The sequence below is a fragment of the Ammospiza caudacuta genome, chromosome 3, assembly GCF_027887145.1.
Source record: "Ammospiza caudacuta isolate bAmmCau1 chromosome 3, bAmmCau1.pri, whole genome shotgun sequence".
Taxonomy (NCBI): Eukaryota; Metazoa; Chordata; class Aves; order Passeriformes; family Passerellidae; genus Ammospiza; species Ammospiza caudacuta.
This window is the reverse complement of record NC_080595.1, coordinates 77562702-77575409: the sequence shown is the minus strand read 5'-3', so window position 1 is coordinate 77575409 and position 12708 is coordinate 77562702. Positions and strand designations below refer to the sequence as shown.

At 35.0% G+C, this 12708-nt stretch overlaps 1 protein-coding gene across 1 annotated transcript in view; it reads right to left on the bottom strand.

Moving 5' to 3' along the window:
* The window catches only part of WDR35 (WD repeat domain 35), a 42882-nt gene that overhangs the window by 27458 nt on the left and 2716 nt on the right, over window positions 1-12708 (bottom strand). The window contains exons 4-11 of the mRNA XM_058801499.1: window positions 12362-12454; window positions 11159-11287; window positions 10808-10941; window positions 9017-9182; window positions 8777-8922; window positions 6649-6774; window positions 3971-4156; window positions 1282-1342 (exon numbers count right to left, since the gene is read on the bottom strand). Coding sequence (XP_058657482.1) covers window positions 1282-1342; window positions 3971-4156; window positions 6649-6774; window positions 8777-8922; window positions 9017-9182; window positions 10808-10941; window positions 11159-11287; window positions 12362-12454 — 1041 coding nt within the window. The remainder of the gene's footprint in view (window positions 1-1281; window positions 1343-3970; window positions 4157-6648; window positions 6775-8776; window positions 8923-9016; window positions 9183-10807; window positions 10942-11158; window positions 11288-12361; window positions 12455-12708) is intronic.

The window sequence follows — 12708 nt, the reverse complement described above, 5'->3', positions numbered from 1 at the left end:
AAGCTGTTTAGACCAAAGGAAAATAATCATTTAAGATATTGATTATTTCTAGTCCTTGGTAGATTTTTTTCCTACCTATATTCTTCTGTAAATTGCTGTTACTTCCTTGTCCAGTAGTTCTTCACCTTACTTTCCTCATCATTTCTATCTTACCAAAACTTTGCTAGACACTTTACCCATCAATTTTATCAGAGAGAATGGCTCTTTGTTGTTTAATATTAACTCCAAGTATTAGCACTATGACTTAAAACTTCTCTACTGAGACTAATTTAGCCAGAAAAGTTTCTTTTTGCAGAGAAGATAAAACGGCTATAGAAGGCATTAAAAAAAAATCATGAGGTTTCTTGTCATAATAGAGTCTTCCCTCTCATTCAAAAGCAAATAAATATTTTTATAAATTTAAATAAGTTATTTAGCCTTACAACAAAACAGCAGAGTTAATCAAAGAATCAAGGTTCAAAAAGAAAACTGCAAACAGGGTTCATAGTGTCTACTCTGAATCCAAATTCAGATCTATTTGGGTAACAAACCAAAAATAAAACAAAAACTAGAACAAATAAAAGTGGATTCATTTGTCAAATAAAAAGATTAATTTGTCAGTTTGACTACAATTCCCTCATCTGTTTAAAGGGAAAATAATCAATGATATTTATTCTCAAGGAAAAATCACAGAAAACAGTGGCATGCAATTACTTGGCAATGTTCTGTACCACACCTGCAGCAAACAAGCACTAGGGAAAACCTGGAATTCAGCACCAGTAAGGATTTGGGAGTGTTTTCATACTTGTCTTATAATCCACTGATTTTTTTTAATAGACTTTTAATTTACAATCTGAAACTACTTAGATAAAACAATTGTGATGAAGATAAGGAAACTATACTTTCAACAGTGAAACACAAGAAGTTGATGCTTAAATTATATGGAAAGCAGCAACAAGGTTTTTTTAAATGAAAGTCCATATCTAATTAGTTCAATTCTTCTGATACAACTGGACCCTGTTCAAAGTACATTTTTTTATAAAGAAGTTGAATTACCACTATTTTCCTGAAGTACCAAAAGACATCCATTAAAAAAAAAATAAATAAAGAAAAGTAGCAATTTTTTTTAAATTATGTTTAAATTATGTTATTCATAGTTTGCATTAACTGGAAGAATCAGTTTAAGTTGAGCCAATTTGACAAGGAATGTTGCTGTTTGATAAGCCATTATCTTCATTAAAAGATAACTAACAGGTCAATTCCAACACAGATTACAGAATAAGACTATTGCAAGTTACTTACCAATATCAATATATTTTGGGTCCAAGGGTGTGCCAATAGAATTGCAGAGAACCAGCACATACTGTATGGAAATGAAAGCAAGTGTCATTAGTACCACACTTTTTGTAGATCAGTAAGCTGCACACAGTTTTCTGTGGAGGTGCATCTCATAACCCACAGCACACATTTTAATGGTCATCAGAAACAGAAAACACAGAGACCATGACTGTAGCAAATATAAAGCAGCATAAGCACGAGAGCAATTGAGAGTAAATGAGACCTATTTGCCAATTAGCACTATAAATTAAGAACTAGCACAAAACAGGCAAGTAACCAGCTGTTTTATGCATGGGAGCAAATCTACCAGGCAAAATCCAAAGACAACACATGGGCAAGACAGGCAGCATCTCCCCTGCTGCTGTGTGAGGCACAGGCTGCACTGAGAGCATTTACAGGCATGATACAGCCCTGACTCAGGGATTTAGCTCTCATCAGCTGCTCATGCAAAAGACAATCTAATAAACTCCCAGAACTTAGGATCTTTGTTCTATGCTTTGCAGATCTCCACCTCCTTGAACTTCCAAGAGGGTAACAGTCTGGGGAGAATTGTCAACAAGGCTTTCCCTCTGCCCTGCAGTATCACAGGTACTACAGAAGTGATGAGGGGGTTTTTTTCAGTTTTTCCCTTCTTGTAATCTCACTCAGGAAGGCTTTAATAGCACAGTTACCTCAGAGACTGGGCTGTTAAATTCAGGAAGATGCAAATACATAAAAATTCACTTGACAATAATGCTTTATTGTTGTAGTTTATGCATTTATTTCTTCAGGTCTAAATCAAGGATTAAATATCTGAATGGTTATTGCACAGGGAAATGCCTTGACTGAGAAGTATGGAAGTTAAGGAGCAACTTTTATTGTAAAGTTTTTAAATTTAAAATAAGTAAAATATACAAAATGTATATTTTGGGTTACCAAAATGTGAATTACCCATGAGCTGTTACCCTGACTCTCTTGGAAATGAAAGATAATTAGTTTTTCATGGCTCTTTCACCTCCTGAACAATCCATGTAATTGTGGTAGCAGACTACAGTAACTGTACAGCTACCCTTTTAAACTGATAGATTAACATCTTATTCATCACATGGGAGCAACTCAATTTAGCTTTTCATCTACTGTGTGAACTTCATTCTTCCAAAGAAAGAGAGCTGAAAGTGGATTTCTTTTGATTATTTTTTTTCTGGTTTGGCCACCAATAAGTACCTCACAAAAATAGTACTTTTCTTTCTTTGTTCATAAGTTAAACTTTTCACCAGCATTCTCAGATTTCTATTTAAAAAAAAAAATGTTCTGCCTCTGCCTGTGTAGGAAAACACACATGGCTTTTTTAACTCTTGTTTTTTATTTATATCATGTTTACATTAATTCTTCTCTGGTAAATTATCACCACATTGAGTCTACAATAAATTTCTCTTTTATGTCCTTTCTGGTCATTTCTGAGACTCCAAGTCAGCAGATCAGAGCCTGTCAAGGAGTAATGGAGTAAAAGTATCCAAGACAGGCTGCATGACCCACACACAGTGGTGCCAGGGAAAGAAGTTTCCATTGGCTGATTTATCCAGCCTTGTTATGGATATCAACACGAAGTCCTTAATTTACTGACACATCTACTTGCAATATCTTTAAACAAGTCCTGCTGAAATTAAGTAATTTTTTCCCATTAGCTATTGCTTAAATTCTGCCATCCTGAAACCACAATTCTAATGACCAAAATCTCTTATAAACCAAACTAATAACTGCTACCCACAAACCTGTGCACTTCATTTCCAAAAACCTGGCAACTCACAGTGTTAATAATTACACTGGAGCCATTTCAAAACAAATGATAGGTGGTCCTTACTGTCTGTAATTTTCAGGTGAGAAAATTAAATCTCTTATTTATGCTCAATAGAGTTACACTAAGTCTCTCAACTGTTTGTTTCCTCCTTTAAAATTACAATTCAGAAAAAAAATTATTTTACAGCACTCAACTTCAGCAAATGGCCACAATCCCATGTTTTCAATCCATATGAGAGTATACCATTTATAGCACAATGAAGCAAAGCAACACTACAGCACATTTGGGGATTTTTACCATGGCACCAAATGACTCTGTCTCCTGCTCCTCCTTTGTAAGCAATATATAAGTGATACAGAAAATAATACTGAAATGATTACACAGGAAAAATCATGTAACAGTATCACACTAACAGAACATTCATTAACCAAAGAATACATTTATCAATTGTGATTACACATAAAATAAATTAATAAACAAAGAAGTTTGCAGTAAAATGTAACTTACTAAAAAATTGCCCCATTTTTTCCATTTCTGACTGACAAAATATTCATTACCCTTCTCATGCTTTAACCTTGTCTCTGGAGAACTGTTCCAAATATTTCTGAAGAAACATTCATCTGGAAGTCTGCAGTTTTTCTTAGGTTACTAATGGCTGCTAGGAGTTATCTGTAGATGCAGTTACTTTGAATCAGCTACTTTTTGTTTGTTGGGACTGTGTGTTTTTGAACACAGAGCTCATTTATGCCATTCTGCCAAATGACAACTGACACAATTCTAAGGCAGATTCAAACTTTTACATTTCATCGTATTCCGGCTGTAAAGAACTGACACGTGGAACAGAGCATTTCAAATGAAAATTAAGACAGATTTTACCTGAGGCTGATTTTCATCTGCTTTAGTTGCTAAAACACAGAAGTCCCCATAAGTTGTTATGGAAATAAGGCTCTTGACATATTTCACATATTTCTCATTGTTTTTTGTATCCCAAAAGACAACACAGCACTCTGGGCGGTCTGCTCGGGTGTAGGCGTAAACAACGGTGTTGGAACAGTAACCCCACTGCCAAGAAACACAATGTTGGTAAAACCAATCAGAAACCACAAGAATTCAATAATGAATGGTCCCAGCCATGAAAGAGTTTTAATACACAATTAGTATTCAAAACTTCTTACCTGTCAAGTGACAACCTGATTTATTATGAGAACACAGCTCACATAATAAGATACTGGAATAATAAACTGACAAAGTAGCTTTTCTGTCACAGCAAGCTTTTTCTATCACCATCAGAACTGAAGGATCACCCTTAAAATTTGACAAGATCTCACTCTGCCCTGTTTCCTCCTTGTTCAGCAGGTATATAAGTATATTTATATAGTTCAGCAGGTATTCAGAAATAGCCAGTGATGATGGTTTTTGCCATGAAAATGCTTGCTTTGTGTCTACTGCTTGCTTTTGTGACTACTTTGTGAACTTCAGAAACCTGAAGTTCATTTCCCATAGGACATACAATAAATACCTTAAACAGTGCAATTCCAGAGGCAGACAAAAATAAGCAATTATACAGGAGCACTGTAATAACTCACACGACCTCTTCCATATTAGTACCATGGAAAACCCCCCCCCTTCCTCCCAGAAGAATGTAATTATTCCTGTAACAAGTAAAAGAAAGGGCAAAAAGGCAAAAGAAACAGAACATACATGAGGATGCATTTTATTGCATTCAACTGATTTAAAGTACAAAATATAATATGAAAATCCTTTCTAATACAACAGAATCTGAAAATAGGAAGGAGGTGAATCTGTCAAATAAATGAGACATAAAGCAAAAGATGATGATGCAATTGTAGAAAACCTAATAGAATTCTCTGCATCAGCATCTACTAGAGAGGGAGAAGAAAAAGCTTATTAGTGTTGGCAAGAGAGGCTCCCACACTCCTCAGGAAATGAAACCAAAGCGATGAACTACAGCATCAACAGAAGAACTTCTAGAGTAGACCCACAGACTCTAAACTAGTACTACAACTCCATGCAAACTATGAATAGTTTTAAAAAGATCAGCTCAATTCATAGTTTTCACTGTCACATTCATTTAAAGCCCCCTTTCTCTTATTATGGCTTATTGAAAAATAGAAGAAAACAGATTATTCAGTAGATTGGTAATGTGATATTAACTCTACATCTCCAGGTCATTAATTCCAATTCAGCCTAAGATAATTACAGCTTTGAATCACTCCCATTTAATGACCATCACCTTTTCGAATATGTAGCTCTTAAAAGGGAGTAACTTATATTACCAAAACACAGCAGAAGTATTTACTGAAGGAAAACATTTATCATTCACCATAAAAATATTTAACACTGAAATAGAGCATACTGCCAACATATTAAGTTTATTTGCTGCAGGAATAAATTAATTTGAACATATCTCTTTCCTTTTCAATTGTGCAAAATGGAAAAAAAATGAGCTTACATATGCAGTTCCTAAAACTAAAGTTTCAAAGTATTATTAATTTGCTAACTGTGCCAGATCTTGAAACACACATGGTCTCCTAGACACTGATGAGTTTAAGAAAAAGCAACAGGCCTGTGTTCCAGCTGTTGCACATCTCCCAGAATAAACATTAGGTAGCATTTCCTGCAAGACTAATTTCCAGCTCAGATTTCCAAAGTCTTTTCCAGAATATTTACAACAAACTATTTGAAAATGCTTCCTAGCAGACTTATGTTTACAACTCCCTGACCAAAATACATTTCAATATAGCTGCAGGATGTTCCTCACATTGCACTCTCTGTAATTACAGCGGCTACACACCGATGATTAAAGAACATATCCTGTGCTGTGAAAAGAAGTATACAATACTCTATACTGGACAGTAAGTGCTATTATTTGTTAAACTGTAAATTTAAATGAAATAGTTCTAACTCTAAAAAAAAAAAAGACAACAAATGAAAAAACTCAGGGGGTAAACAAGATAAAACATTATTTAGAATTAGATGAGACACACTTGTAAGAAGTATATTGGGAACTGAAACGTAAGCAGGAAGTACATCTGTCAGGTTGCATTCACTCCTATTGTTCAGGTGTCTACTCAACTTTCCAGTCTCAAATGAATAATTCATCACTAAAAAAAATGGCAATAAAGTAAGGCTCAAACAATTCCCATCATATGACTCAGCCCAACCTAGTTAACCAAACAGCACTGAAAACACAGCAGCCTTACCTAATGGCATCCTCAAGTCCTACCAAATTTAGAATCATGCCCAGTTGTTTCCTTATTGTGACAGTGAAACTCCAAATGCATTGTAAAGGCAATGGCTTTACAATATCAAGCCACTGCATCACCATGACAGACCCCCACATTCTATTAAAACTGCAAGTCAGTAGTGCTGATCAAGCTGCAATCATAAGTTAAGCACTAGTTTCATATATATACATATACACACACAATATATGTGCGTATAATAGAGCAAGCTACTTTTTCAGCCTGATCAGAAAGAGAATAAGTAACAGGAAACTAATTAATACAATGAAGTTTCACATTACTACATACCTTGTAATGTGGACGAATGTTTGCAAAATATATGTAATGATCAACAGCCAGGGCAATTTTCAGTCCACCTCCCTCCCAGGACAAGGAAGAGACCTGTTTGCCAGGAACCTTCAGTGTGCGTAAGTGCTTGGTTAGAACAAGGAAAGAAAAAGATTTGAATTTATCACAGGAAAGCCACTCTAAAATACATAAATTACTGTTTTGATTGTTGTTGAAAAAAGCCCTATAGATATTCTTTACATAACAATTCTCAAACTGCAATACATATGCAAAGAAAGAGAGATATTTAAGGTGTACACCCTAATGTGTTCTTTCACCTCAGGCTTGGTTTGTTTTTTCATTTGCACTTTATTTCTCAAGAGAGAAAGAAACAACAGGACTCAGTGATAGTTCAAGCTTGAAGAAATAAACAGTAGATAGAGAATGACATTATAAATATTATTCCGTTTGGTTGGTAATTTGAATCACCTTTATGATTTCAGTCACAATAAAAACACAGCAGTAGCACTGATCCTGACATGCCTCAGAAGTTTCACTGACACTGGCAGTGTATCAGTCAGTTCACATACAACACTCTAAACTACAGTTGATAGCTTAAACAAATAAAAACATATCTCTACTCAATGTCAAGAGCAGGCAATTAATTAGCTGCAAAGGAACACAATTTTCAGTGAGGCAATGGACATTTTCCTCTTCTCTATCCCCTTCCCAAAAGAATCTAAGAAAGGCAATTGGTACACTTTCCATCTTTTTTCAAATATTTTATATTGCTGAAGAATTAAAATTGAATGAAGGAAACAATTAGAAAAAAAATACTGTTTTCAAAAGTATAACCTAAGTCCTACAGAGCACTTCTTCGGGTATCCTTCTAAAAGGGTACCATTTTAGTTGCAAATAATATAGAGGTATGTAGTAAAAGATACAGTTATCTACTATTTACTGTACATTTTTGAATAATCTTAGGCTTTAAAAAAATATTTGAACATTGATGCTCAGTTCTAACGTTCCTTTTGAGTACCTATTTCATGCCTTTGATCAGATGCACATACCAAGTCAAAATATTGCTCACACATTATTCACAGAAAATACCATCTTCCAAAAAAGCTAAGTCCATATCTGAGTACAGAAAGAGTACAAAACAATTCTAAAACCTGAAAACTTTAAACACTAAATAGAAAATCTGGAACACTAGTTTCAGGTAATCCAAAGGACATCAGCAACCAGAGATGCAACATTATTGCCAAAACCTTTGGTTTCATTAAATCCTTTCAATTAAGGCAACCCCTGTAGATGATGTTGGATCTTAACCCCTGTCACAGCACAGCTCAGAGCTGGCCAGTACTTCCTCTGCACAAGGGACAAGCTTCATTACACTCTGATACACAACATTAACTCACTGATTTTCAGTGTATTACCAAGAGGGGACAGGAGATTACCTGGTAAGGTAAAAATAGCACAAAAAAAAATAAAATTGACCAGTTGTCTCTCAACTATCAAACATTTAATCTACTATAAAAAGCCAGGATGGACAAAAACCATTTACAAAACAACAGCACCAACAGTGAAATGAAGAAGTTTAGAAAAAAAATTAGCTTTTTTGAGGTTTCTGAGCCATTGCTTTTACTGATACAAGATGCCTTTTTGCCACTTTTACTGATTCCATATAAAAGAGCAAATATCAAGTATTTAATATCAATACTCATTCACTGCTGTATTTTCAGCTTCTAATCTAGAGATGCCCAGGTCTCTTACACAGCCAGTATAGAAAGACAACTACTTCTGGATTTGATACACAGATGTTGAGATCTGGACTGCTACCTGAGCTCCAAACTGCTTATCTTCCATAGTCTCATCTCAGAGATCTGGTGTTCAAAGTCAGACACCACACTTATCCTATCACTAATGTTTTGAGAGAGGATTTTCACACTGGCCACTATGCTGCTGTTCTAAAAGGGTACATGGTCCAGTTCCCAGATCCATGTGGATATCCCAGATGGATAGCTCAGAGCACTGAACACCTACATTTTGGCTTCCAAATTCCACTGGTAATGACCCTGTAGCAAAACATCATAAAATTTAGAAAGAAGAAAACCCCCAAATATTTACGCTATGTATCAAATATTTTTACCTCACCAAAGGGAGTGTAGAATTGCACAACATTGATATCTTTATCTTGAGAAGCTGCTTTGAGGGAGCCTGCCAGTGCCAGAATGCTTCCATTGGAGTTCCACTGAATACACACTACATTGATACCAGCATCAATCAAAACAGGATCTAGTTTTTAAGGAATAAACATAGAATATCAACACAAGTAGACATTTTGGGTCAAGGGAAGCTCAGTAACTTGCACTCTACATTTTGTACTCACTGTAGTCATTTTCATCTCTCATGATCTGGCATCTCCCATTGTCATAACAGACAGCAAGGCAAGGGCAGTTGGGCTCAATGTAGCCTTGGGTACCGTGGTACCAGTGTATCCCAGCAATGCTGAAAGCTCCAGTTAAATTCACCAAACAGCTCAACTTCATTTTCACCTGCACAGGAATGGTTAATTCAAGTAATATAAAACATGTTATTTAAAGAATAATTTAAATCTCTACTGACAGTTGCAAGACAAGATGTCAAAGCAAAATTGATTTCCTGTCCCAAGAAAAATGTTGAAGTTCTCAGAATTTTATGGGTTTGAAAAACTTCCTTATATAATCAAAGCCAGATCAGACATACAAAAAACATATATTTTTAACTACAAAGAAGTACCCCAATGTTGGCATTTTTCTTCTTTGAAAAGTAACTTCAAGAAAACCAGCAACGTAAAAAGGCCACCACTGACACATGTACATAACCATGAGAAACCCCCTGGAACACAGCAAAAAATAATCATTGTTTCAAACCATTCATAGGCACAAAATTTAAAAAGCAACAAAAGAAAACCCAACAACATCAACAAAAATAACAAAAAAACTTTTGTTTGCTTTTTCTTGACTAAAGTTTACTAAATAACATATTAAAAAAATTGGAAAAAACTAATGTCCAAATTAGAACACCAATTAAGAGAACTCTTGCAATAACTAGCCCAGAACACCTGGTAACACAAGTAAGGGTTTGTCTGAAAGATAAGGGAATTCCTGAATGAATTCCAAGAGGAATGCCAGGTAAGTAATGGGAGAGAGGGGGAGAGGGAGAGAAAGCACAACCATGCATATTGTTGATATGGTGGGGGAAATGACAGCAAATTATTTCAAGAATTTCAGTCATTTGTAGCAGTTGGAAATACCATGACTCACACAGTGGAAAGAGAGAAAGATACAGTGGGAGGATAAAGAAAAGAAAATGGGAACGGTAGCAGATCCTTTCTTAGGAAGGTAATGAAAAGGAGAAGAAAATTCACCATATTAAGCATCTAAAAGTTAAAAACACAGTCTCAAATACACGGATTTTAAAGTCATTGTTTTACTTAGCATTTTGTTATAGTCATACTCCAATACTTTAAGTAAGTAGATATAAATAAATAAATAAATAAATAAATAAATCTAGGTTGCAGGAATTCAGCAATATACTACAGCTATTTCCTTTTATTTTTCTACTCATTACCAGGATCTCTCTAAAGAATGATAGGAGCAATAGGAAAATAAACTATTGCTTTTTCTAAAAGCGTGCTAATACTTTAGGAAGCAGAAGCTGTAATAAATCAATATCCTTTAAGCCAGCATTAGTTCCTCCAAATAATGAAAGAAGGAAAAAAACAACAGCTAAAAAATATTAAATCTGACCTATCACCACAAACATCTTTGAAAGTAAAGATTTTCAGATGCCCCTAAGAGTTTAACTTCATTTCACCAGTCTGACCATTCCTACTTTGCATTTTCAGTAACTATGGCAAGGCTGAAAGGCATTAGTTGATGTGATAATCATTTAGCTACCAAAAAAGAAGTAATTATAATAAAAAGCTGCAGAACTCTTGAATAAAAGCTCTGTGCTTTTATTCAAGGAGGTTGTCCAGTTCTCAGTACTGATGTCCACCAATTAAATAAACATTAATAAATTAAAAGGAAGTGAGCTTTTATGCCTATTGAAGTAAATTATAATCCTTATATATAATTATTATTATTATACCCTGATATTATAATTATAATCCTTAATTATACCACAATGAACTTACAATAAAATTTCCCTGATTGTCATAAATGTGAATCTCTCCATTTGACATTCCAAAGAGCAAAATTTTGCTATTGGAGGACCAAGCCACGTGGCACAGGTGGGTGCCTTTCAAGTCTTTTCCCCAAATGCGATTGCCTGGAACAAAACAATGACCGCACTTAAAAAATATACCACAAAAATTTAAAAACAGGATGCGAGCTACCAATGTAAAAACTAACACAGCTGAAGTCAAAGCAACAATTAGTAAATAACTATTAATTATATTTACCTAGAGAAACAGAGCCACTGTGTATATAACACTACAAACAAATTTGTGTGCCAGCACAACAATTAGTAGGGCTTAAAATCTTACCATCCACTGATCCAACAATCACAGCTCCATCCTCATATACAATACAAATCTTCTGGCCATCAGCATTCCAGCTCATACTTCGAACCACTGATTTATTTCTGTTGTTAATCATCTCTTCATACCAAGAACCTATAAGAAGTGAAAGAAAAACTGAGTTACCTCTAGAGGACTCAAGGTACATGCTAGTCACTGAGCTGCCCTTGCAGTAAAAGCCTAGCAAGACCACAGCACAGTGTCCCCAGAAGGCACAGACACAGTTACTGTGAAACCCAATGCTCCCATGGGAGCTGCTCATTCCCAAAGCCAACCGTGATGAATGAGGACTCGGAAAGGGGAGCCAAAGTCCAAGAGGGGCCTACAGAAAGAGCTCTGTGCTTCAGGAATTTCAGAACTGACAATAAAATAGGAAACATAAACAGAAGGAACAACTGGTTTCGCTAGGAATAGGTAATAAGTAATTTACTGATTATTTTCCAAAACTAACAGATTATTTATGTGACAGCAGCCATCATGTATCAGCCAGAAAGACTTATTCTTTACTCCTGAAATGAGAAGAACAGCTAAGATTTTGTTTCCATTTTTCATTAAACTAAAATTCCCAAGAGAATAGGAAATCCTTTTATTTTCTTTTTCTTTCCCACATGTGTTGGAAAGCAGTTACCTTGATGTGAGGTTTGCTGGCTTTTAAATGAATTCCAGTGAACCACAGTATATGTGTGTGTGAAAGGGTCAAGAGCAATAAAAGATAATTATAGTCATACACTGGTTAGTCATATTGGTTCACTACCTTAAACATTTCTAAAGATAGGTTTTATGAGAGTAATTAATTGATGCTTTATGCAGTGTTGATAAGTTCTTGTAGTCTACTAATATGCTTGTGCTCACTGCACAATATATTTTTCATGCTGTATTCCAAGCAACAGAGATAAAAAAATTAGAGCAGTTTATCAAGCACATGGCTAAGTACTGATATCTTCATCTGTGGTAGCTCTGCAGGACAAATGCCTTGTGTCATGTGACTACACTATAAAATTACAGACAAATATTACAATAAAACTTGAAAGTAATTTTAAAACTATTTTGAGCTATACAATCTGCAAAATAAAAACTCTGAAAAACAACAGTAAAAACTACAGGTGAGGGATAAAAATATTTCTAATGACACAGAATATTATGCCATCTCAAGTTTATCCTGCAGAATACCTCTGTACATCATCCACACAATGATGAGGCCATTTTGATCGCTGGTAGTCAATTTTTGATACTGTTCATTCCATGTCACAACCTGCACAAAACCTAGAAAGTGATAAAAAGCTTTTTACTGGCATTATTTAAGTAGTTAATAAAAAATACAACATCTAACTTAATCAACCTGGAGCTTTTTAGAAATTTACATTGCTGACTTGGATTTAGTTGTAGGTTTCTTTCTGTGTCACTTATTTCCTCTTTCAAAATTCTGCTCAAGAGCTCCTTTTGCTTCTGTATTCACCCACTGGAGTAACATCTTCTCCAAATCCTGCTCATTGTTGATTCCACACCCAAAGCCCAAA